The following is a 26847-nucleotide window of genomic DNA, read 5'->3' as shown; positions in this document are numbered from 1 at the left end:
CTGGAGAGATTTCACAGTGGTTAGAGCAATGGCTGCTCCTTCAGAGGACCCACGTTCAGTTCCCAGCACCCACATGGTAGCTAACAACTGTTCATTAACTCCAGTTCCAGGGGCCAATGGCTGCTCCTTCAGAGGACCCACGTTCAGTTCCCAGCACCCACATGGTGGCTAACAACTGTTCATTAACTCCAGTTCCAAGGCTGTCTTCTGATCTCTGTGGACATTGCACACACACGGTGCACTGATATATGTGCAGGCAAAACAACCACACAAATAAACAGAATTTATAAAAAGTATTTTAAAAATATTAAGCACTGAAATGCCAGCTGCTTTACCCCTCGCTAGACTCCTTGTATTGACCAGTGCCGTGGGAGTGGAACAGGAAACTACCCTGAGCCTCCCTCTAGCAGTGGTGTAAAGATGCTGGATTCCAGAAGCATCTCTTCAGCGCATGGCTCGTTAGTGTTCTGGCTGTTAGAATGAATCAAACCTAATTGAATTTTTCATCAGGTATCAAAAGTTACGGACTTCATTTACTAGTAAGTTACGAGGCAATGGACGGGATGACACTCAAAAGGAAGTATTCACGTTCTGAGGGATTGCGGCTCTAGAGCATGAAATATGGATTCAGTGTGACAGGAAGGAAGTGAGACTATGACATCTAATGTGACCACAGGGTAGAGAACCAAAGTGATACCTCAGTAGCTGCAGGGGTGGAAGCGGGTAACTGCAGATGGCTTCTCCGTTTGGTTGGGTTTTGCTTGTGTCTGTAGGAAGGACACATTGAGGCACCATCACCAGGGTGGACTGTGATGCCATTCCAGGGAGCGAGCAATTCACGTGTGGAGGAGAACCGTGCCTTTCACACGTGTGGAGGAGAACCGTGCTTTTCTCACTGTTCCTTACCTCACATTTACAAAAGATGGTGACTTGAATTTTTAAGTCTACATCCCAGTGGATTTAACCAATTGGGCCTAATTAGCGAGTGGTTCTTTTCTGTTCCAGCAATTGTTCAACTGTCAAGCTCTGCGGAAACTAAGCATCCCTGACAATGACCTCTCCAGCCTGCCGAGCTCCATTGCTAGCCTAGTTAATCTTAAAGAACTCGACATCAGTAAAAATGGTAAGATTCTAATCTCCAAGTACCTTCATATCTTTTTAATGAAAATTTCTTTTAGTTTTTCTTAGCGGGTGATAAAAATAACTTTTCCTTTGATTTTGTTGAAGCTCTATTAATTTTAAGAGTTAACTCATAAGCCTCAAAGGCAGCGAACCTCCCCCTCCCCTCTCACAAGGTGCCTGGCTCCCCCAGGCTTTATTCCTCTCTGAACTCAGATCTGTGACCCAACTTCCTGGGCGCCTCCTCATCCTCAGCTCTGCTCGTCTCCTCGTTCTCAGAGTCTCCAACATGCTTCAGACACCTCCTGTCCACGAGTCCAACTGTCCGTCTCACTTCTGCCTTCCGTGTCTCCCCTCTGCTCCAGCCTGTACTTCCTCACCGCATCACAGCTTACCTACTGGCTGTAGCTATTGACTGTCCTCTCCTGCCCTAGATCGTGAACTCCATCTTTGACAGGAGAGGCATTTTTGTTTGGGTCGCTGATATATCCCAAGTACCTTGAGCGGAGTCTGGAAAACCATCAAAGCTTGCTAGTATCTGCTTATTTTGGGCGAAATTCATTTACCTGGTGATTTTGTTGACACTGTTGCTAATGTTGGTGTCCGTGATGCTATTTCATCTGGGGGTTTGGGAAAGAAAGCTGGAGCTTCAGAAAGTCTCTGGTGTCCTCACTGATACATTAAGACCTTGTTCCAAATGACTTCAGCTGCCTGTTTGATAGAAAAAAGCAAAGCTCTGTCCCAAAGGATTGTGACCAGGTGCTTTGGGGACATAAAGCACATCTCCACCATAATCAAGTGTCGGGTTGAAATGTGTGCATATGACCACACATAAGCAGTGCTGTGATTGTTTCACTGGGTACCATGAGGACAGGCACGGTGTGAAGAAAGCAGGTCTCACCCCACAAAAACATGCATTCTAGGAAGTGATTTAGACATTTAGGCAAGTGACTATGGATGACTGAGTAAACAGCTGTGGGTAAAACTATATTCAGCCTGCAGGCCATCCTTGGAAGGATGGAATCCATTATCAGGGAAGGTTCCTTATAAAGCAATAACCAAGCCAAGCCAAGATGAATGCGACTTAGATAGCCCTGGCTTGACATTCTGGGTAAACAGTTTTGTTTAAAGACTGCTGGGAAAATCCCTTGTTCATATGCACATATAACATCCCTAAGATGCCTGATGCCTCACAGATCCACAACACCATCCCAGAGGCCTGGTCTCTTCTTCTGTGGGAACTCTCCGTAGATGCTGGCACTGGCTCAGGTGTCCTTCCTGCAGACCTCCCTACACCCTGTCCTCTAACTCGGATTCTGCTGGTGTTGTCCTCTAAAAGCACAGCCCATTTCCCCTCCGTTTCTCCGTGTTCAAACTGGCCTGACGTGTGCTTTCTGGACAGTCTACAGTCAGTCCCCTTACTTGAATTTCACCTTTGGATTTTCTGTTGTGTGCTTCCATATTTCCATCGTCAAGAGTATGTAATGCTTCAGGCGAGCTTGATGAATATTTATTGAAGGAACTCATGAGTGAATGATTGACAGTCATCATGAAGTTGACAGCAAGACTGGCACCAATAATCAGTAATCTCTAAAACAGTACTCAGTGAAATACTTAATTATATTGCACAAATTATAATTATAAATTCTTAGAGAATAGGAAGACTAATTAAGACTGTTGCATTAATAGAAAAGAGTTCAAGTTCAGGATCTAGTTTGAAGATTCCCCTGAATAGGTAAGAGCATTCTGGTGGAAGGAGGCAACCAAGAACACAGACAGCGTCCCACACCAGCCTGACTTACCACTCAGGGATTTTACAACGCCAAACCAACGTGTACATGTAGAGAGAGAGTGGCAGTCAGACTTAGACCCCTTGGAAGGTGGGGCCACTTTTCTTCTTTGAAGAATAAGCTGATTGAGACTGGAGAGATGACTCAGCAGTTAAAAGCACGTACTGCCTTTGCAGAGGGCCTGAAGTAAGTCCCGTATTGGGAGGCTCGCAACTGCCTGTAACTGAGGCTCTGGGGCATCCCGCACTCTTCTCTGGCCTCCACAGGCATCCACACACTACATGGCATATATGCATATAGACACATAAATAAAAATAAAGTAAAATGTAAATTCATTTGACATTCCCTATGTTTTATTACTACCTATGTGCTTATATACATTTATATATCACCCTATCTTCAAATTATAATTTTTAAATATATTTTTATTGAATTTCTGTGGATTTCATACAATACGTCTTAATCATGTCTAGCCCTCCCCCCAGCTTCCCTACCTGCACCTGCCCCATAGCCTGCCCAAAGGACTTCATGCATTTTGTGATATATACTAAGGCCGATCAGGTCAAGTTTGTATATTCAGGTGTCTCTTGGTGTGAGTCATTCACTGGAGCCTGTACAACCTGCCTAGCATCACTCCCTCAAAGAAGATCAGTTCTCCCACACCCAGCAGAGATCAGCTGCCAATAGTTCCTTGTCAGAGTTGTGGCCACCTGCCCATCTCCCCAGTTCTGTACTGGGTTTTGTCTGATTGAGTTTGGTGGGTCTTGTGCATGCTGTCACCATGGATGTAAGTTCACATGAACAAGGTCCCAGGAGCCTGTAAGACTCTGTTTCCTTGTGGTCCTGCACCTCCTCCCCTGGCTCTTACAATCTTTATGCCCTCTCTTCCACAATGGTCTCTGAGCCCTGAATGAGTGTTTAAGCAACAGATGGAGACTATTAGAGTTCCACAACTGATTATATACAATATGAGATGCCCAGCCCTAAGTGACACATCTACAATAGGACCTCTACACCTAAGACTCACAACATAGTGGAACAAGCGGTAGAGAGAACACTGATACTTCTCTCAACTCTCATCAGCAAGCTTCCTCAAGCAACAGAGGGCAAGGAACACAAAAGACTACAACTGGCCAAAGGGTAGAGAATAAGAGACTGCAGGGTGTGGGTCCCTGGACAGATTATAATTTCTAAGAAATGTCATTAGCCAAATACCACATCTGGCCCCAAGGTGGGTTTAGTAGACAGGGCAAAGAAATAAAAATCTGTCTTAGTTTTAAAGATGATAAGATGACAGCATATCACCACATATAACCTTAATCTCCTGAGAAACAATGCTTTGGAGAGCATATAATAATTCTGAGTAGCATTCTCACCACAAGAAATCATAAGCTACGGTTCTCACCTCAGAAGGAAGTCTGAGAACATCTCTAGAAGTCTTTGAAACTGATGCCTAACTTTGTCTCTAAATCTCTGTGTTCTGGAAACGTGTACACCAAATCACATGGATGAGATGGAAGGCCACTATACAATGCAAGTGTGAATGTGAGGGTGTGCTATGAGGACGCACTGGCCACTGCTGGCAGTGATGCAACAGCCCTTCAGAACATCAGGCTACAGGCTGTCTCTGTGCTGCAACAAAGACCTGGGCAGTCACTCAAGGAGCTTAATGCATGTTTTGGGAATCTGTCAAATAAAGAGCAGGAGCAGTAAATAAGTGTGGCGTCGGCACTGCACACTGTCAGTTGTGATCCCTGCTGGGAGCAGAGACAAGGCAGGCCTGTTCAGTGACAAGCAGGGTCTCCAGACAGACCCATGCAGGGACTCACCAGTCCGAGCAGAGACCTGACTGAAACACGCTTGAATTAGGTAAGGGAACCCTTAATGCACAAGTTCATGCAGAGGCTGGTTACAGCCGACCTTGACTTTCCACTCTGAGCTCTTCTGCTGCTGCCCTCCAGTCATCGCCGGCCACACCATGCTGGCCCCTTGGGACACAAAGAGCTGGGTCATTTCTTTGGCCCAGATTCCTCCCTCCCTAGACGAATCCTATTGTCCAGACAGAGTCCTCTGTACTTCCAGAAAGACGTTTCACGTGCACCCAAACGCACACCCCACCCCCCACACGCTCATACACAGTCAAACACACATCATACACATAAACTCTCATACACACACTCACACTTACACACACATGTATACATGTTTACCTGCATCCTTTCACCTCCTCTTGCTGTCAGAGTTAATGTGTTTAAGTTCTCAGTGAAGAAGCACCACGTTTCATAGATTCTTCAAGTTCTTGTTCTCCATCCCCCTTCTGATATCTTTCCTCGATGAGTGAGTGGACCTGGTTGTTGAGGCAGAGGTGACCCCATTACCTCACATCTTTACCCACACGGGGGACATTGGAGACATTAAATGGCAGAAAATCAGCTGGGTCTAGAAGATACCGATGGTGGCCAGCTGTTTGTACATGTTTCATGCTTCACTTTTGTTATGGTTGCTTTGGGGGCTCTTGGAGATTTGAAAGCTATATTTTGAACTCTAGTCTCTTGTTGCTTGTGAGGGTCATAAAGGTGGCCTCCCAACCTGGGGCAGGCCTTTTCACTTTGTTTGAAATGCCATTTTTCATAAAGAAATTGCCAAATTTTATGTGTAAGCTTTAGCCTTCCTCCGTTTATGGTACGTGTCTTTACAGCACGTCGAGATGCTTTTCAGTACTTTAATATCACAAGGTGCTTTTTCTAAACTATTGGTTTTTCTTTTTACATTCAAGTCTTTCCTTAATTTACAACTTATTTTTGTGCTACATATAAGATGAAAATTTATTTTTTTCCATGTGAATAGATGAGTTGCTCCACTATCTCCCAACTGACTTGGGTACGGAAGCCACCAGGCTCTCCATCCACTGTCTTGGCTTGTTGAGCTGTTCCCAGCCCATCAATACACCGCTCTGATCGTTAAGCTGGTTATTGAGTTTCACTATCTGAAAATCCAAGTCCTTCTTTCCCTTCCTTCATTTTCATATGTGTTTTGCTGTTCTTTGTATTCAAGTCCATAAGAGTTTTAAGTTGGACTTGTTCAGATACAATAACAGTCTTGTAGAATGACAAACTTTCCTTGAATTTAAAGATTAACCTGGGAAGAACTGATGTCTTGTGATGGTAAATATGAACCTGCCATTTCCCTTAGGTCTTACTTTATGTCTTTCAGTAGTTTTATAATTTTCTTCAAGAATGTTTGCACACATTTTAAAATTTTTATTAATTAAATTGTGTGTGTGTGTGTGTGTGTGTGTGCGCGCGCACGCGCGCCACAGCACAGATATGGATGTAGGAGGACAGCCCACAGGAGCCAGTTCTCCACACCATGCAGGTTCCAGGGATCAAATTCAGGTCATCAGGCTTGGGGGCAAGTGCCTTTACCCACTGAGACCTTCTGCCAGCCTGGTTTGCACACATTTTGTTAGCTATTTCTAAGTGTTTCAAGTCTTTTGTTTTATAACTTTCATCCCTTCTAGGACAGTTCCCGCTCCATTGCTCCAAATCCTGTGTCCAAATTATGTCCTATCTTCAGCAATAGGGTCTTACCTTCAAGTTCTGGGAGGCCATCAAGGGCTGTGGCTATAGACTGTGTAATTTTGGGAGTCCCTTAGACCACCCTGATCAACACTCAAAGGAAGGTTTCTCCTGTCTAGCACTGTTTCTTGTTACTTAGCCTTTAGCTATGCACATGGGCTCATTTGGAGACATTGTATATGTAATTTGTCCTTAGGTTGCTGGACTAATATGATTACCTCTGTTTCTTTAGCCTAGCTAGGCTTTATTTCTCTTTCTTCCTCTCTCTCTCTCCCTGTCCCTCTCTCCCTCTCTCTTTGTTTAGCCCTTGCACCATGACTTCCCCCATTTGAAGTGTCCCCCTGTCCCCATTTTTCTCCCATGGCCCCACCTCGCCTGAGCCCCATTAGTTCCTTTTATAGTCCTCCCTCCTTCCCCCTCCCATTTAAATGCCTCCATTTATCCATTTCTCCCTTATAACACTTGTGTTCTATTCTTCTCTCAGGCTGCTTCTTTCCCTTTACCTCCCTGGTTCCTTTACACTGCATTAATTATTCCTGCAATTACATCAGGATATGTACTCACTTATAAGGTTTGGTGCTAGGGTCCACAAATCAGGGCAAGGATACATTGCTTATTTTTCTGAGTCTGTGTTACTTCACTTAGTATAGAACTTTCTAGATCCATCCATTTACCTGCACATTTCATGATTTCATCTTTCTTTACTGCTGAGTAAAACTCCATCATATAAATGAACCACATTTTCATTATCCACTTGTCAGCTGAGGGACACTTAGGTTGCTTCCATCTCTTAGCTATTGTGAAAAGAGCAGCAACAAACATGGATGTACAAGTGTACAAGTGTCTCTGTCTTTGTGTATATGCCAAGGAGTGGTACAACTAGGTCAAATGGTAGGTTCGTTTTTAGATTTTTAAGAGTTCTCCACACTGCTTTCTGTAGGGTTTGCATGAGTTTGTAATCTTACCAGATGCTGATTTCTTACCCCTCGCTGACGTCCATATCACCACCAAGTGAATGGCCACTGTTTAAAACTTTTGCTCCTTGTAACTATAATAAAAAAGCGTGTTTCCTGACTGGGGGGTGTGGGTTATGAAATTAGTAATAGTAGTCTGTAATCTTGCTGTCAGCATCCCTAAGGTGAATACATTGTGTTCATAATTTGTATATATATGGGACACTGAACTAGGGAGATGGCGATCAGTGGTACTCAAGTTGTTGCACTCACGTAGAGCATGCAGCTGTCGGTCTACTGCATAGGGGAGTGATTGGAGATAATAAAGCACTAGTGTTTCAAGAAACTAGAAGAAATGAGTTCAAGTCGAATGATAAATGCATGAAGAGATGGATTGGGGTAAGCTTGATTTCAACATTGCCTAGTGTACACATGCATCAAAATATCACATAGTTTCCCACAAATATGTAGGGTTTCCAGAAGAGATAGAGACTATTACAAACTTTCACAACTGATAAAAATGCAGCGAATAAGTTATGGTGTTGAGCCCAGCCCTGATGGATACATCTACAATGTAACCCTTCCACCTAAGGCTCAGGGGGACTCCTGGAAGAAACGAGAGATTGTAAGAGCTGGAGGACCAGAATGCCAGCTGCTAGATAGTATGTTCTAGATGTGATAGGGAGAAGCAATACTTGCATAATAACAACACAAGTTGACGTGCCAGTATGGATCAGGGAAATTTCCCAAAATCCCACCTGTAGAAGAGCTCTAGGCAATCAACAGATCCCGAGGGAGGGAGAAGCAGTTTTCTCCGGGAACGCCAAGTTCACTGAGAGGTTATCCAGTCCCAAGTGATCAGCCCTATACATATATACACAAGCATCACTAAATGGACTCAGTGCATCACACACACACACACACACACACACACACACACACACACACGTAACAACAATACTCAAAAAGGAGGAAAAGGAACCAAGAAGGAGCAGTGGGCATGGGAGAAGCTAGAGGGGGCAGAGGGTGGGTAGAAATGATGTAAATACAGTATTCATATATGAAATGCTTACTAGTAATAATAAAGAGCTGACTACATAAAGTGAATATTCAAAATGCCCAATGAACTGGAAAATAAGATTTCAGCTTCTTAAATAAAAAGCATTATTTTCTTAAAAATAAATCGATTGATCTTGACCTTTCTGAAGACATTTAGTTCACTTTACTGAAACATGGTCATCTCTGTAACCAGAGAGAAGTAAAGGCATGTCCACATTACATATGAATCATGCCTCTCGGCACCTCTTGCTCCCTAACACTCATTGTAGTCCAAGGGAAAAGGCACCACCTTTCATCCTCATGGATCTTCCTCACATCTGAATTGAATAGTCAAATTAAAATCTGCGTGGCTCAGAGATGGCTGCATTGCATGATGCTGTGTGAATAAATAGTCCAAGCCTGGCTGCAGAGCTGATGCATGGCTGTAATGGGGTGAATCGTTTTATATGATAAAGTTAGATAATGAGTGATAAGGTTTAATTAGGGAGTGATTTCACTTCAAGTTTGATTGTTGATTTGTCATCGTGTCTTAGAGAAGATGACACCATAATATAAGGACTCTAAAAAATGAATTAATTTGGAAATGCTTCCTAATTCTCTGGCAATTAAGTGATTTTTCTCTCATCCTCTAAAACTATTTCTATACATGAATGGCTGTGAGCAGCACCATGGTGGGCAAAATTACTATTGTTAGTTATAATGAGAGGCAATCAGAGTCCAGACGTCGTTGTGTATGTTAGTGGCATGCCAATTTTACACTCCCCCAAATGCACACAAAGCTCAGGGTAAATCACTTTCTCCATCTGCAGGAAAGAAAGGGAAGCTTCCTCTTCCAGATTCACAAGAAGAAGCAGTTAAGTGATTAAAATCTTTAAACCATTGAAAGAAAAGAGATGGTCTGTGCTGTAAATTCTTAGGGAAGTCACCTTGGGCTGCCTTGTATGGGTTAGGGAGAAAATGTCACCATACGATCAAGATCAATGTACTGTAACTACACACTTGGGTGTTTGGCAAAGCATTATATAATTTATTCAGCATAAAGTTTATACTGTTTGATTAACATGCTCACCTCAATACTGTCAATGTCTTACTTTAGATCACTATCTCCTACACTACGACTACTTCCTCTTTCTATAGAACCTCTGTTCATAGCACCGCATCAAAATAAAGATGTACATTTTACTCCATTAAAGAACTTGATGACAAGAGAAAAGCAGAGCAGTTTCTCCTTCACCTTCCCAACCTGGTAGCAGGGCTTTTAACTCTGGTGTCTTGATATGGATATGGAACCACCAAATAATGCCTGTGTATTGGCAGCACTCACAGCGGGGTATGTAACTTAGTATATGCATGGGAGGACGTCCCCCCTGGCCTCTGAAGTCCACTCTGGGTTCTGTCAGCTAGAGGTCACCTTTCCCAGGATCACATTAGGGCCTTTTCAGAACTACATGATTGACCTGTTGTCTATTGTCAAAAAATTTTTTAAAAATTTTTTTTTTTTTTTTTTTTTTTTTTTTTCGGAGCTGAGGGCCGAACCAGGGCCTTGCATTTGCTAGGCAAGCACTCTGCCACAGAGCTAAATCCCCAGCCCCTAAAAATACTTTTAAGAGCAAAATTGAGCTGGTAGCAGGCCATGGTGAGTCATCACTGTTTTACCCCCCAGATGAAGCACCCAGTGGACAGGAACTGAGCTTCCCACTGTCTCCACATCTACTGCACCTTCTGTCCTGTACAGGCGGATGCAACGCTCCACGAAGCTGACTACTGAAAATGAAGGAAAAATTGCAATAATATTAAAGACAAAATAATATTAAGCAGTCCATTTCATGCAGTTCTTACTCAAAATCTGTGTTGTTGAAGCAGACAGGCAAAGAGGCAGTCACTGTCAGTTAATTCATTTGGTCTAAGTCCCATATATTCCTCTATAAACACATTATGGGTCGAGGTCATGCAAAGCTTTACAAAATTTCTCCCAAGATATGTCCCTGAGGCAGAATCAGTTGTGTTACTGTCTCTTGTGACTGATGACTTATCCGGATTTGGTTTTTCTATTTAACCACTCATAGGCAGTTCTCACAGGAAACTCTAACTCTCCTTGCTGTGATTTCTGAGTTCCTCAATTCCATCTCCACAGGGCTGAAACGTAAAGTCTCTGACTCCCTCCTGGACACTCCTCCAAGTTTATTGACCCAATGGTTGTATGCTTTTTGCTTTACAGTAAACTGCCCTCTGGAGGCTCCCCCTGGTCATTGCTTACCCAATATAGCATTGCCCTATATGCCACACATCTGCGTAGCCTTATGTGCAGACTAATTTAAAGGTAAAATTAAGTTTTATCTTATATATAAAACTTTAAGTTTTATTGCAGTCATTGTAGAAAGGAATTATTGCAAAATATTTCCTATTGCATCATCATCTTTTTGCTAAGTATTTTTATTGTTTGAGAATTTCATTCACTATATTTCAATCATATTCACTTACTATTCATCCACCTAACTCTTCTGAGATCCACCTCTCCCCACCTTCCCAACCTGGTGTCTTTTTAATTTTTTAGTGACCCATTGACTCTAATTCCTGCTGCCCATATGCCTGGGTGTGGAACCATCTATTCGAACATAGTCTACCTACCAGGAACCACACTGTTAAAGAAAATAGACTATCCCTCCCCAGGAAGCCATCAACTGACAATAACTCCTCAGTTAGAGGTAGGGGTTCATGAACCATTTCCCACTCCATGCTACAGTGCTGACTGGGTTGATCTTGTGCAGATCTTATATGGCCAAGCAGAGCTGCTGTGAGTTCATGAGCGCAACCGTCCTGACATGTCCAGAAGACACTGTTTGACCCCAGTCCTCCCCAACCTCCAGCTATTACAATCTTTCTGCTTCTCTGCCATCATGGTTCCTAAACCTTGACGGCAGGGGAGATAGATGTTCCAAGTGTGATTGAATACTCCATAGGAATTTATTCTCAGCAGTGTGACCAGATGTGAGTCTGCGTTAACCACCATCTTCTGTACAAAGAAAATTCTCTGATGAGGTCTGAATGCTGCACTAATATAAGGGTGGAGAGATATACGTTTAGAAGGTACTTGATGCTATGTCCATTTAGCAGATGTAGTAGATTCACCCCTGGTACCCAAGAGCTCCCCAACCATGGGTTCTTGGCCAGATTTACAGTACTAGGCATGTGTTTCCTCCTGTGGGATGGGTCTTAAATCCAATCTGAAAGCAGTTGGTTACCCCCATAACGTTTGTGCCATTATTGCACCAATGGGCATGTCTTGCCATACTGATCATTACTGGAGTTCATGGTGTTCACAGCTGGGCAGGACTGTTGATGGCTTTTTCTCTCCAGCAGCCTGCATAGCACCTTCCATACAGTCAGAGCTAAGCCAGCCAGAGTGAAGCTCCCTTGTCAGCCCTGACTTGGTCTCTCCATGTTCTGTGACCATTCTGTGGTGTTAGGGTCTCAAGTCTAATAACCGCTTTAACGTTTCTGTGTTCACATGAGTTTGCCAGCACTGTATACAGATCATTTTTATAGGAGAAACAGTTGGCATCTACATAGCAAACGACTGGTCAGTGGGAAGAGCTCTGGAGTTCCTCTCTAGTTTTCCCACCACCTCCTCTCTGCTGAGACATTATTTCTAATTTCTTCATGCTAAAGAGAAGGAAAATATGCATCAAATTCTGAGGAGCCTGCCCTGCATTAAGCACTGCACTGCAAACCAGAGTAACTAGAAATCCTATTGTATGGTGCTGTAAATCCTAGATTTCATGGATGCTGTTCAACCTAAGCAAAATGCACAGCATTTGGATGCTGATTTCAAACCCTTGCCTGCCTTCAAACCTCAGTTTCTTTAGTCAAATTAAAAAATCCTTGAGACTAAACTTCAGTACTTATACTATTTTTCTGAGTGCAGCTCCATTTTTTACTCCTCCAGAGTCTAATCCAATTCTAAGTTCTCCTAAAAATATGATTTCGAAAAATGATAATAATTAAAATACAGATGAAAAGGTTTTGTGGCCTGTGTTTCACTTGTCCTATTTCATATGAAACATGGCGTTATAGTCTCCTTGTGCCAGCAATCAGCGCTTACACTGCAGAGTAAACACTTTGGGCTGGTGCTGCTTGTGAAATTCAGCAAACATTCAGTATCTCTATACATAATTATGTATATTCATTTGTACAAAAACTTACAAGAAATGCTTTTTATGAATTTGAAGGAACACCAAATCATTCAAAATTTGGCATTTGTAAAGTCTGCTATTATATTTGTGTGAAGAGAGATAATTACCTTTCCCATCTCCATATAAGCAATTAGAATCTACAGCTTCTGTACGCAAATCAAGTGTTTCTTCTCATGTTTGAATTATTTCATTCAATGCTTCTAGCTATTGGTGCGAAATAGAATTAGAAGCAATTTAAGAAGCACTAGTTGGGTTGTCATTGTTTGCCTAGACATATCCTAGATACTATTGGGAATATCAAGAAGTTAAATGTCAGCTGCTGAATCCCAACTGCATCCTTCTCTTCTGTGGAGCAGAGCCAGCTTCAGCGTTCCTTAAACCAGACCGAGACCAACCCCTGATGCTGCTGTGCCACACCCCGCCCCGCCTTGAGATATTTTTCTCTGTTTACCATATTCAAGTTCTGTGGTTGATTATCAAACTGTTCATTTGTGAACCTTCTTAACCCCTCCATGTTGCTGCATATCTTTCATCACAAGAACTACAAACCAAGCTGAATCCAGTTATCTACTCACTTCTGAATGAAAATGAAAAAAAAAAAAAAGCCAACCACATAGATTGGTATCTCAGATTTCATGATCACAATCTAAAGTGCAGCCTTAGGCTTCTCAGCAAGCATCTGACTCTCCTCCGTGTGTCTAGTAATGACCATGTCTCCACCTCCAGACCTGTGGCACCTCATCTATGTGGCCATCAGTGCTGAGCATGATCCATGAGAAAACTGAAACTCAGAACAGACTACATCCCCCTTCCAGCCTCTGTGCCCACACTCCCTGATTCCAGACTCCTCCTGCTCCCTCTCAAGCAGTCTCCCAACCAGCTGGCCACCTTCTCTTGCCTGCCCCAGACAGTCATACCAGCAGCTCTCCTGATTCCATGCTGTGTCATCTGGAAGTCCTCCTCTACTTGATTATTCTAATCGGAATATATGTACGCTACTGATTCTTCTGCCCTAAAAGCACCATTAAAAAAAATTCTTGGCTTCTCCTCCCCTGCTAGTCCCCTGCAGCAACAGCTTAAGACAGACTTTGTCTCTATTTTCTATCTGGACTTGCTCTCCAGCTGCTCTTAAACCAAACTCCATTTTCCCCTACTTCCCTTGTGCCGGTTCCCTTCAAGGTCTCGGTGACCTTCACCTTTCTAAACACAGTGACCATTCTCTGTTCTCCCTCCACTTGATCTGGTGGTGTCCTGTTGAAAAGTTCACCCTGTCTTTCAACTTGAAACAGCTTCATTTGGATTCTAGGACTCGGTGTTCTTATTCTGCCTTCTGTCGCACTGACCCCCTTGTTTATGCTCCTGGGGCATCAGGGCTCCATCCTTGTCTCTATTATCTGACTCGTTCTATCAGAGCTGACCTTTGTCTCAAGGTTTAAATATTATCTATATAACTGAATTGCCATTTTGTTTTAAAATATATTTGTATTAATTCTTTGAGAATTCTTTCATGCAATGTATTTTTTAACTTTTTAAAAAAAATTTATTGAGAATTTCATACATGCATATAAAGTGTTTTGGTCAAATCCATGCCCACTCCCTCCCCTCTGACTCCTCCTGTATCTCCCCATCACTTTTTCCTGAGCAAATTCATGTATCCTTTCTTTTTCTTTCTTTCTTTCTACATTCCCCCCTCTGGAGAGGTAACCCTAAAATCGTTTAGGGATTAGATAACAGCTCCCAAATACTTTTGACATTTTTGGCCTTTGGAACAGAGTATGTTGCTAACAGGCCCAAGGACATTTTGGCTTTTAGCCAAGAAACTGGCTATTTTTCTTTGGGGTCTTTTTTACCCTAACTGCCTAGCCAGTTCCTACCTCCTATTCTTATCACACCATCCTCTGAAGAGGTTACCCAAATTGCCAGTAGGGATTAGGATACAGACTGCTCTGGCTTCTTCCATGCTGAACAGGGAATTGGAGTACCCCTTCAGTGGGTCTATCCAAAAGACTCCCAAATTGCATAACTCTTAACTATAGGGAGAAAAGAAAGTTCTTGACTAGTGCCTAGGAGATGTGAAGGAGAAGTAAAGGCAAGAGTAATTAATATTTCAAGTTCTAGACAGAGAATCAGAAAAAAGTCAAAACAAGGCAAATTTCAAATGTTCATATCAGAGTCCATTGGAATTTCTTGACAAGCGCTTCCAAAGGCATCCCTCTATTGGGTCCTCTTCATGTTTCTTTTGTCTGCCAAGGCTGAACTTGAGAGTGATGGACTCAGAATTTGTTTACAGGCACTTTAATAGCTGTTGGAATGGCTAGAATTGGTGTCAGTTCCTTCGCAAAGGCTTCACCACATGGAGGCAGGATCCAGGCGCTCTCATGCAGCCCCCTGAGTTCTCAGCCCCTATGCCAGAGAGAGGCCAGAACAGGTACTTTCTGGAGGTATGCTGAGATGTCAGCCCCTGCAGTGGAAGTCAAAGCAAGTACTCTCGGGTCATGCAATATATTTTGATCACATTCACTTCCATTCTGTCCCCTAACACCTCCCAGTTCCTCCCCAACACCTCTGTTTTTATAATGAGCAACTGAGTCCAGTTTTGCTGTCTATATACTCATGAGTATGGAGCCATCAGCTGGAGCATGGTTGGCCTACACCCTTAATGAAAACTGACACTCCCTCCCCAGGGAGCTACTATCAACTGCTCCTGGATTAGGGTTGGTGGCTCCTGAGCCCTACTGTCCCTCCATTCTAGAATTTTGCCTGGCTTGATCCCGTACAGGGAACCAGAGCTGCTGAAATCACCATTATTCATAGTCTAGTCTGATCTTAAACTCTTAAGTTTTTATATAAAAACATGCCTGGGTTCTCCTACTGATTTGTAACAGACGGTTTAGCCATGTCCAAAATTCAACTCTATCTTCTTTTTAAAACCTAGTGCATATACTGTGTTCCCAAATGAGTGAAAGGCAGTTTCATCTCTCAAGTTACCTGGCATAAGCAACCTAGGATTGTCCTAAGTTCCCCTGTGTTCCTTAAATCCATTATTCAGTTCCTCAGGAACTCCTCTTGGGTGCACAATCCAAACACATCCAGATTCCATACCTTTCTCAGTCCCTCAACTTTAGCCACAGCTATAAAAGCTACCATCCATGTGCCTCATGGTTGATTGGGTAGTCCCTGTTGACCTCCCATCTTTACAAAGGCCACTGTAATCAGAAGCCAGAGTGATCTTCTTGAATGAAATCACATCACATTTACATACTCAGAGGTTCTCTACATCACTCAAAGTCAAAGTCCTGCCATGGGCTAAAAGACCTTATATTAGATGATGCCCATCCCCTTCCTTGGCCACCCTATCATATCTCTGATCAAAAAGTTTGGCAACTCTTCTCTTTCTGCTTTCTAGCCATTATAGAGTCAATGGGAAAGAAAGAAAGACAGGAGAATGCACGCCTTGATGACATTATATGCTTTTATCTGGAAGAAAGACATCAGAGGCTTCTCTGCAGGAAGGAGGAGGAGGACACTGTCTGCTTACAGACTAGGGTAGTGATAGGGTAGAGAAGAGTGGGTGGGAAGGGTGCTAAAAGTTTTTTTTTCTTGATGCACAGTTGACCATTGCTAGAGGTAATAGTTGCAGACTGTTGAGTAAGCAATAACCATCTGTGCTTGCTGGTCATTACTGGGCCGTCAGTAAAATAAGGAAGGCGAGAATCTGGAGAAACAAGTCACGTTAGTTCTGTAAACCAAATTTCTTTATTTTCAGGGATTATCACAGTTCAACCAAAAAGGAGGAGCTTCACAAAATGGCATGGCCCTGGTTAACATTCCTGACCTTTGATTATAGCTAGGTGGAGAACAGATAAAGTTGTCATCACTGTGTAAAAAATGGACCTTCACAAAATAGCCTGGCCCAGCTAACAGCCATACTGGCTTCCTTGCTAAGTCTAGAAAATGCCAGGTACACGAAGGGGCCAGGGGAAAACATCAGATGACCAAATAACCACATCAGTGGCCGGCACAGCCTATGACACTGGTGCAGTAGTGGCACTTTTCTCTTGGGGTATCTAGTAGAGGCACTGTTGCCCCACTGTAGCACCTTTTTATGTATGTGTATGTATATATTTTAGGAGGTTTCTGTGTTAGTAGGTTTCCATATGACTTTTTCAGAAGATCTTTTGTGTTATGTCTCCCTGTATCCCCTCCTCTGCCCAGCTTTCCCACGCCTGCTCCATTTAAACCTTCCTGTCCCATTATTCCTCTTTACCCCTTTGCTTTATACACTGCATCCTGTCTCCCCTCCCCTGAGAACTCCCTCTATACCCCTCCTCTTACTGATTTCTCAGCCTCTATGGGTATTCCAAATGAAACAAATTATATATATGAAAATTCAAGGTTAACACCCACAACCGAGAGAAAGCCTGTGATGTTTGTCTTTCTAGGTCTGGGGACCTCACTTAGAATGATTGTTTCTAACTCCATTCATTCATGTATGAACTTCATAATTTTGTTTTTCTTAATAGCTCAATAATATTCCATTCTGTAAATGTAAGACATTTTCATTATTCATTTATCAGTTGATGGACATCTATCTAGGCTTTTTCCATTTCTAGGCTGTTGTAAATAGAGCTGCCATGAATGCAGATGAATAGGTATCTCGTTGGAGGAGAAATGGAAAGGAATCTGATAAAACACTACCAAATAATATGATAAAACACATTTTTTGATAATGCTGAATACTAATTGTCTCATTCCCCCAATTAAAAGACACAGATTGGATTAGAAAACAGGGTCTGGCAGACGTGATGACAAATGACTTTAATCCCAGAGCTCAGGAGGCAGAGGCAGGTGGATCTCTGTGAGTTCCAGGCCAGCCAGGGCTACATAGTGAGATCCTGTCCCCAAAAGAAAAGAAAATAGGATCCATCTTGTTGTTGTTTTCAAGAAAAAACTTCACCTTCAACGATGGCTGGCAAAAGGTATTCCAAGCAAATGGTAAGGAACAAGCCGTCATAGCTATTCTAATATCTGAAAAATAGAATTCAAACCAAAGCTAGTCAGAGCAGATAACAGATAAGTCAGAACAGACACTTCATTAAAAATCCACCAAGGTATATTACAATCTTAAACATTTACATACCAAACACAGGGCTATCCAGTTTCAAAAAATAAATACTATCAGAGCTAATACCACAGATTAACAACAACACAGTGATAGCGGGTGACTTCAAAACCCCACTTTCACCAATAGACAGGTCATCCAGAAAAAATAATTAAGCAGAGAAACTCAGGAGTTAGTGACATCATAAATCAAATAAATATAACAATCAACAGAACATTCCACCCAAACAGAGTACACATTTTTCTCAGTTGCCCCATGGGCCTTTCTCCAAAATCGACCACATATTAAGACACAAAGTAAGTCTCAAAAAATATAGGGAAATTGAAATAACATCCTGCCGTTCTGTCGGACCACAATGGAATAAAGCTAGATAGCAACCAGTGGCAATAGAAACTGTGGACGGCATGTAAACTCATGCAAATGAAACAATGCACTAATTTTTGATAATTGGTCAAGGAAGAAACTAAGAAGGAAACTAAAATATTCCTAGAGTGGAATGAAAATTAAAATTTTAAATATTAAAATCCATGAGACACAATGAAAGCAGTCTAAGAGGAAGGTTTACTAAGTGCCCACATCAAAACCCGTGAGAGCTTTCAAATTAATAATTAAATGATGCACCTAAAGACCCTAGAATAACAAGAACAAACAAATCAAAAAAGTGTACAGGAAGAGATCATCAAAATCAGGGCAGAAATGAATGAAATGGAAAATAGCAATGCAAAGAATCAATGAAATGAAGACTTGGTTCTTTGAAAAGATTAACAAGATTGACAAACCTTCAGTCAAATAAAGCAAAAGAAAGAAAGGATCCAAATTAATAAAATTAAAGACAAAAAGTGATCGGCAGAAAACACTGTGGAAATTCAGAGACTCATAAGGATGTACTTTAAAAATTTGTATTTCATCCCTCTTCCACAATGGTCCCAGAGCCCTGCGTGGCTGAGTTTTTCTACAGGAGCCCTATCCAAGGACACACACTCTGCAGCCTCTTATTCTCTGCATTTTGTGATCCTCACCCTCTGTTGTAGAAGGAAGTTCGCTGATGAGAGTTGAGAGATGCAGCAGTATTCTTCCCACCCCTTGTTCCACGATGTTCCATGAGTCTTAGGTGAAGAGGTTCCATTGGACATATGTCACTTAGAGTCGAGCAGCTCACAGACACTTAATCTCTGTGTGTGATCAGTTATGGAACTCTGTAATAGTCTCTGTTGCAAAAGAAGCTTCTTTGATTAGTGGTAACTGACATACTTGTCTGTAAATATAAGGATCCATATTTAGCATATAGTAAGAAACTGTATTTGTCTAAGGATGTGACAGACTTAGCATTTTCTCTAAGCTCTATGGTCCCTCCAGCCATGTGTATTTGGCTATGTTTACAGTGCCACACATAAATTTCCTCCCATTGAGCAAGCTTTAAGTCCAATTAGTAACTGTTGTTTACCCCCAAGAAAAAAGTGCCACTATTGTACCGGTATAGTTTTCTGTGCCGGTCATTGCTGTGGTTATTAGACTTTTAAGCTGGGTGTGGACAATTGATTGATTTTTCTCCCTTAGCAGTTTGCCTAGTGTCCTCTAAAACTATGAGAGCTTGTCTTCAGGGAGGAGGCTTCCAGGTCAGGTCCAGATCCATTGTTAGACAGGCTGAACAGGCTCCAGTGGATGAATTCACATGAAGGGACCTTTGGGTGCACACACATAACTCAATAGGCCTTAACATACATACCAAAATGCATGAAGTTCTGTGGGTGGGCTACGGTGGTGCAGTTATGGAAGGGGGACCAAATATGATTAATATGTATCGTATGCAATTTACAAAAATTCAGTTAAAATATGTTTTAAAATCTATATTCCACAGTATGTACTTATACATTAATTTTGCATGGTTTCTCACATGCATTCACCTGCTAAAATATAAGTTTGATAAAGGAGAAGAATTGTCCACCTCAATATTTATCACTTCCTAACACAGAGAAAGCACTAAGTAAAATCTTGTTGAATGTGTGAATGACTCTTTTTTTCTTCAGGAAATTGCAATTAAAGAAAGAATCATATTAAAAGAAAAAGTAGCAGAGTCCTTGACTAATAACCACTTGCAGTGTTGTTTTTTTGATTTTCTAGTATCATTCTATTTCAGAAATAATATAATCTCAAACAACAGACATTAAGAAGAAAGGGTTTCAAATAGTATAAAAAATTCTCATGCAAATGCCAGAGTTTAGATTTGTCTATAAGATGGTATTTAGACCAGTGTTTGGATGAGAAAATAGATGATGGCAAACAAAAATGGTGGTGAACAGAACAAACATTAGGCAAGTGAGATGGACGGGCAGCTTCTGTATCACAGAATCTCGGGTTCCCTATGGTAGATCTATTTACAGCCACAGGGTCAGCGCTTTATTTATTGCTAAGCTAAGTTCTTAATAATGATGAAATTGTTTCTACATTTAGATTCCAAATTTAACATGTACAGTAGGAGAAATGTTTCTTTTCATACTTCGATATATATTTAATGCCAGTTTAAGGCTTAATACAAATTTTAATGATACCAGTTTTGATGTCCTTTTTGATTTCAGCAATCTTACCATTGAAGAAACCCAAAAGATTTTTAAATTAAAGGTTTAAGAACCTCTGTTAAGGGCTGGGGAGATGATCCAGTCAGTAAAGTGTGCTTAGCGCTCAAATATGGAGACCTGAGTTTGGATCCACGACACCCACAGCGAGGCACGGTCGCATGCTTATAAGACCAGCACTTACGAAGTGGAGGCAGGTTCAGTGGTAGACTTTGCTTCAAAAGCAAGAAAGTATGAGATTAAAGAAGACGCCCACTCTTAACCTCTAGCCTCCACACATGTACACACTGGTGAGGACACACACACGTGCGCACACGCACACACACAGAACTTGTTAATGTAATGTCCTTTTATTTTGGCAAGACAGCCCAAATAAAAATAATGAATCAAGCCTACTAACCTGACATTTATCCATGGCTCTCCATCTCCCCTCCACAGGCCAGATAGGCAAGCAAGGCTGGGGGATCTCAGCTTTCTTTGCTCCCTTCCACCCACTCCCTGGGGACAAGGTGAATATGCAGTGTGATGGCCAAATGGAGCCACAGAGACAGAATGTGTGCAGGGAAGGCATAGCTCTCACAAGTGACAAAGGACTTCTCAAATCCCAGTGGAGCAAAGACTAGTTTGTTTGCTTGTTTGGAGACAGGGTCTCATTTAGCTCAGGCTGGCCTAGAACTCACTATGTAGCTAAGGATGACCTTGAACTCTTGATCCACCTGTCACCACCTGCAAAGTGCAGGAACTCAGACATGTATCACAGCACCTTGTCGATGTAGTGCTGAGATCAAACCCAGGGTTTCTGCAAACACTTTACTAACTGAGCTGCATCCCTAACCCAGAGCAGGAACTTGTGAAATATTCAAGCCTCATATTTTTTTTAATTAGAAGAAGCATTTCATTACAACAGCATTAACCTATTCAATAACATTTTTCTGAGCTAGGGTACATCTCTTTCAAAATTGGCTGCACATTTCTAGGTTTACAGATGAATTATTACACTCATATAATGTTTTAAGCCTCATATTTTTTTAAAAATGTAAATAAAAGAACAGACTTCATCAGGTGTGGCATCTAAATAGTATATTAAATCTTTCTGTTTCAAGTAATTAATAATTTGCTAGTGCAGTTTTGATTAATTCTGTAGTGTTAAGTTTTGTTTCTAAGATGCCTTGAGTTCAGAGTGTAGGAGGGTTGCCTGTTGTCAGTATCTTTGTGAACACAATCAAATTAGATTCTGTGGTATATTTTCTGAAGTGATTACGTTTGGTAAGTCTCAGCATAGTGTTTAAATTTGGAGAGTAAATATTTATTGATATCATGTGCCACTTGTAAGTAGGAAAAGTGTCTGTTTTTAAAAGCTAACATATGATTTTGCCTATAAAACTCAATATTCCCCCATGTGATTAGTGACCAGAGTATATGGTGAGTGATGGCTCAGCCAGAATTTGAATCTAAATATGATAAGCTTGATGCCCAGAGAGTCTCAGAAGTGAGCTTGGGAGCATTCTTACAAGGCAACTCATTGTAAATTCTGTGACATCTCAGCTGAAAATCAGGGATTAGAACTTGAATTGTATGATACTGTTTTCTATGTGAACACGTTAAAATCTTTGAAATAAGTTATGTTATTAAAGGCTACTTATTTCCTATTTCTAGGTGAATACATTTAAAAATCATAACAAAATTCACCATATATGTAAAATACATGTATTATAAGTGATAAATATTATTTATAGTAAATATATAATATGTAAATATATAATCTTTCTTCATAAATTAAACATAGTGTTTCCAAGGACCAGACAGAACAATAGCAGAAGTTAGTTAACAGTGGATTTAAAAGCAAATTCCAGTCATTTTTGATAGAAATTAGCATAATGGAGAGCAGAGTAAATGCTGTGGTGCTAAACATGGATCAAGTCCTACCTGGATCCAGTGTGGTACAAGAGATAACTGGGTCCTCGAGCTGACTGGCCAGTCTAGTCTAGCTTAAGCAGGGCTGTTCAGGTTTCCAGGAGAGGCCCTGTCTCAAAATAACAAGGTGAATGGCACTTGAGGAGAAACACCCAAGGTTGACCTCTGGTCTCTACAGGCATGTGAACACGTGCACACACACCTGTATACATGTGCACCTGAATGTACATTAACATACACATAATATCTCCACCACAGAATTATTAAAAGGACCAAATGATTTTGCAATGACATGGGGAATTACAGCTTCTCATCTCTCATTAGCACAAGGGTTTTATCTATTGTTTATTGGGTACTTGTTAAATGTCAAGTTTGATACTAAGTGTTTTAGCATCAAATAATCAGAATGACCTTGTCCAGTGTATATACTGCTCTCCGGCCCACTGTGAACTACTGATTTTGGAAATTTTCACAGTCATTCTGGTGACTTTTTGAAGGATTCTTTCACTGATTCATTCATCTATTTGTCAACACAAAACACAAATCTTGTTCCTAAAGGAATGAGAGGCAGTTATTCAGAGCCAAATATGAGTGACCAAGGCCAAAGAACGTGGATCAGATTTCTCCGAACTACGTGCTCCACTGTGAAAGCAGTTACATGAACTGTGATAATCACAAGTAAAGAAAGTCATAAAATCACCACATTTTGCTCAGTACAGTGGTAGGGATTCTGGGGTTTCTAAGCCGCTCCCCTGTAGGAACGTCAGGCTCCTGGCTACCACGCCTTCATCAGCTTGGTGACTCATGTCCCTTGGGAGCTTCTTGGCAATGGTGCCTGCAAATTAAAAATACCCAGGGATTGAAGGAATGCTTTCTCAACCTAGGAGTTTTTGCTGCTAACCACATGGCTTAATTTCTGCTCAGTTATGTTTAAGGGTTTGTTGGCTTTTCCTCTAGTGTCCTGAGTGTTCCACTGTGGCTTTCCCTTTTAAAAACCTCAGCCCAACTGAGCACTAAGAAAAAGACATCTCAAAATCTATCCAAGTTCTCATTACTGAATGCACCATCCTCCATGAAGTGCCCATGAGCAGTCAGGGCTCCAGCCTTGACCACAACCTGATCCTCTATGAAGTCCCCATGAGCAGTCAGGGCTCCAGCCTTGACCACAACCTGATCCTCTATGAAGTCCCCATGAGCAGTCAGGGCTCCAGCCTTGACCACAACCTGATCCTCCATGAAGTGCCCATGAGCAGTTGGGACTCCAGCCTTGACCACAACCTGATCCTCTATGAAGTCCCCATGAGCAGTGTATTCGTTATTTTGTTGTTGTGATAAATACCACAATCAAGGAAACCTACAGGAAGAAGACTTGGTTTGAGCATACCTTTCCAGGTTCCAGAGGGATTAGAGTCTGTTATGGTAGGGAGGCCTGGGAGGTGTCTGAACAGGAATGGCACTCACGTCTTCAAGCAGGCACAGGAGACAGAGGTCCACTGGAGATCAGCAAGGCTTAAGAACTCTCAAACCTGCCCCCAGTGACGTGCTTCCTCCAGCAAGGTTACATCTTCTAAGACTTCCCAAAACAGTGCCACCACTGAGCACAAAATATCCAAATTCTTAGAGTCTATAAGGGACATTCTCATTCAAACCACCACAACCAGTCAGGGCTCCAGCCTTGAGCACAGCCTGATGAACTCCTCAGATATCCAGGACTGGTACCCAGAGACTTTCTCCCTGGTGGACATTCACTTATCTGAACTTAGTCTAAACTTACAGAATTCAGAACGTTTCTTTCGTATTTGGTTCTGTTCTCACTTGAATTACTGTTTCGCTGTATATTAAACTTCTTCTCTCAATCCTCCCTACAATCAAGATGAAGCCATTCACATCATCGTTTCAGACAAAACCAAGACATTGAGCATTTAAAGGGCCTGCCCGGGGTTACCCCGACTCTGCTCAGTGACCTCACCTTTGAACTGTGCACAACACAGCCCAGCTCTGTGACAGAGAATCGGACACCAGTTCTAATACAGCAGGGCCTCGTTCTCTGTCTTTCCTTAACGTCAAGTTCAGTTTCCTTTGGCCTCCATCCATACTTGGTTTACATGCCGTTTAAGTGAATATCAGCTAGTAAACACGGCGTGGAGCACAGCCACAGGAACGAGGCCCTTCTGCTGGTTGGTAAAAATGGTTGAAAGAGAGAAGGTGTCTGAACCCCGTCTTTGACAGGTGCACAACATAAATACAAATGCCAAGAGGGAGAGACGAGACACTCTAACATCTCCTTCCTGACTTGCTTTCTACCTTGAACAGCCCCTTCATAAGTTAATGTCCTTCCAAAGGAACAGAATCGTATTTTCTTTTTAAATTCACAAATAGTGATGTTCCCAAGCTTCCTCCGGGTTCCTACTAAGCCATATATGCCAGCATTTATTTTAGAACATGTCTGATGAGATTTCATGTAAGGAGAGGAGAGATGGTTAAGAAGCGTCTCCTTCCTCCATAGCATCTTTACAATGGAAGAACAGCTAAACTCCTGCTGCTTCTCGGGGTTCAAGGTTCTGGACTTCAGGGCTCTGTGTTAAAGGAATCTAGGAAGGCAAAGTTTCATTTCCCAAAATTCATCATCAAACATTCAGCTATTATACTGCCACAAAATGTTCCTCCCTTCTGTCAGATAAAAAGCTCTGTACAAGACAAACTCTGGAAACTTCTCAGAAGCATGGTTCCAAATTGAAGACAGCAGTGCTCAGGCACATGGAAACCAATCGCCTTCCTGCACCATCTGATTCACAGATGGATATTTCTGTGTCTTCTACTTCTCTGATCCTCACATGTATGAAATAGGCTTGAGGCTTAATGGTTTTCAGTTTCCTGGAAAAGCCAGTGTTTTTCTGTCACTTGGCCAATAGACAGATGTGACAGAGAGTAGCAGTTCAGCAAAGACAGGGTTGCCACCTCAGAAATGCCAGAATGACTCGGGAAGGGTTCAGCTCTTGCGCTTTAAGGCAGGTGCATCAAGAGGAATAGGATAAAAAATAAAAATAAACAAACAAAAACCTTTCAGAGCCCTAGAGCCTAGAGGAATTAGAATGTTTATCAGCTCTGTGGTGTGTCCATTCTGCCCAATTTTATCACGTGGTAACAGGAAGCAATGATTTGACCTTCCATTTTCTCTCTATCTGCTGACTCCCTGTCCCCACTAGTACCATTACAATAACCAAATGCCTTAAGCTGCTTTTGTCTCTATTTCTTTAAGTTGGTAAAGAATCGAATATAATTGTCCTTGGCTTTATAGCTGACTTTCAGCTAGTACTATCCTAAAATGTTTTTAACATTGAACTTTCATTAGAAAAATAATTGCATACTTATCTGTATTTCTATGTGATTTTAATATCATCTCTGCTTGAATGTTTATCCTAGATGAAGTTTATAAGTAAACTTGTGGTTTTAACGGCTTGTTCTTACTGTTAGGACCACACTTTAGACAAGTTTTTTGGAATATTTTCACGGACTTATGTTATTGTTTCTTTTTTCAACCTTTTAGGTGTACAAGAATTTCCAGAAAACATAAAGTGCTGTAAGTGTTTAACAATTATTGAAGCCAGTGTCAATCCCATTTCTAAGTGAGTATAAATAATTAGATTTTACTTCTATTTCCATTGGCTAACAGTGTACTTAGATGGAACTTGTATGATAATTGGGTTTTCAATGTAGCATTTAATATTGATGGGAAATATATCACCAAACCAGTTTCATAAAGATGATTTGAAGCAGTACACAGGAAGGAAGGCACAGCTAGCATAAGATAGCATTGCTTTGCAGCAAAACCTGTCATCATTTCTCTGGAATTCTCAGCAGTGTCTCATGGACCAGAGTCAAAGTCAAGAAAGTACATATTAGTTGCAGTGATGGTGGGAAATTAGCATCCAGGAACTGGAAGTTCCAAACAGTGCAAGGATTACGGGTAGTGATGAATACTTTGACAGATGATTGTGCAGATCAAAGAAATTAGGTCTGACTACAAATAAGAGGTAATTGTGTACCAGAGGGCACTGAGGGTAATGAGATGACCCTGGGAAATGAGGAGACTTGAGTGGTCATGATGCTGCATCAGAAATAGTTATCTGTGGTTCAAGCTCTGTGAGTTAAGAAATTGCATGAGAAAATGAGATTGGGCATGTAGTGTGGCTCACTCCAGTATGTCCTGAAGAGAGAGGTCTATAAGTAGCTCAAGGAATCATGAAATAGATGGAAGTCATAAGCCTCGACATTAGGGTCAAAGGGAATTGGAAATAAAATCCAGAAAGGCTACTCACATCTACAATAATATGTGCAGCTCTGTGAGTTAAGAAATTGCATGAGAAAATGAGATTGGGCATGTAGTGTGGCTCACTCCAGTATGTCCTGAAGAGAGAGGTCTATAAGTAGCTCAAGGAATCATGAAATAGATGGAAGTCATAAGCCTCGACATTAGGGTCAAAGGGAATTGGAAATAAAATCCAGAAAGGCTACTCACATCTACAATAATATGTGCAAGAGATCA

General features: G+C 41.7%; 1 protein-coding gene across 10 annotated transcripts in view; it reads left to right on the top strand.

Annotated features, from left to right (window-relative positions):
* Positions 1 to 26847, top strand: part of Lrrc7 (leucine rich repeat containing 7) — a 432681-nt gene that overhangs the window by 128866 nt on the left and 276968 nt on the right. For all 10 annotated transcript variants that reach the window (XM_008846094.1, XM_029569851.1, XM_008846095.1 and 7 more), the window contains 2 exons: positions 1006 to 1123; positions 25849 to 25927. In XM_008846094.1, the coding sequence (XP_008844316.1) occupies positions 1006 to 1123; positions 25849 to 25927 (197 nt within the window). The remainder of the gene's footprint in view (positions 1 to 1005; positions 1124 to 25848; positions 25928 to 26847) is intronic.

Source organism: Nannospalax galili, unplaced genomic scaffold (genome assembly GCF_000622305.1).
Source record: "Nannospalax galili isolate Female #2095 unplaced genomic scaffold, S.galili_v1.0 scaffold442, whole genome shotgun sequence".
Classification (NCBI taxonomy): domain Eukaryota; kingdom Metazoa; phylum Chordata; class Mammalia; order Rodentia; family Spalacidae; genus Nannospalax; species Nannospalax galili.
Note: the sequence above shows the minus strand (reverse complement) of the source record. Positions and strands in the feature narration are given on the sequence as shown.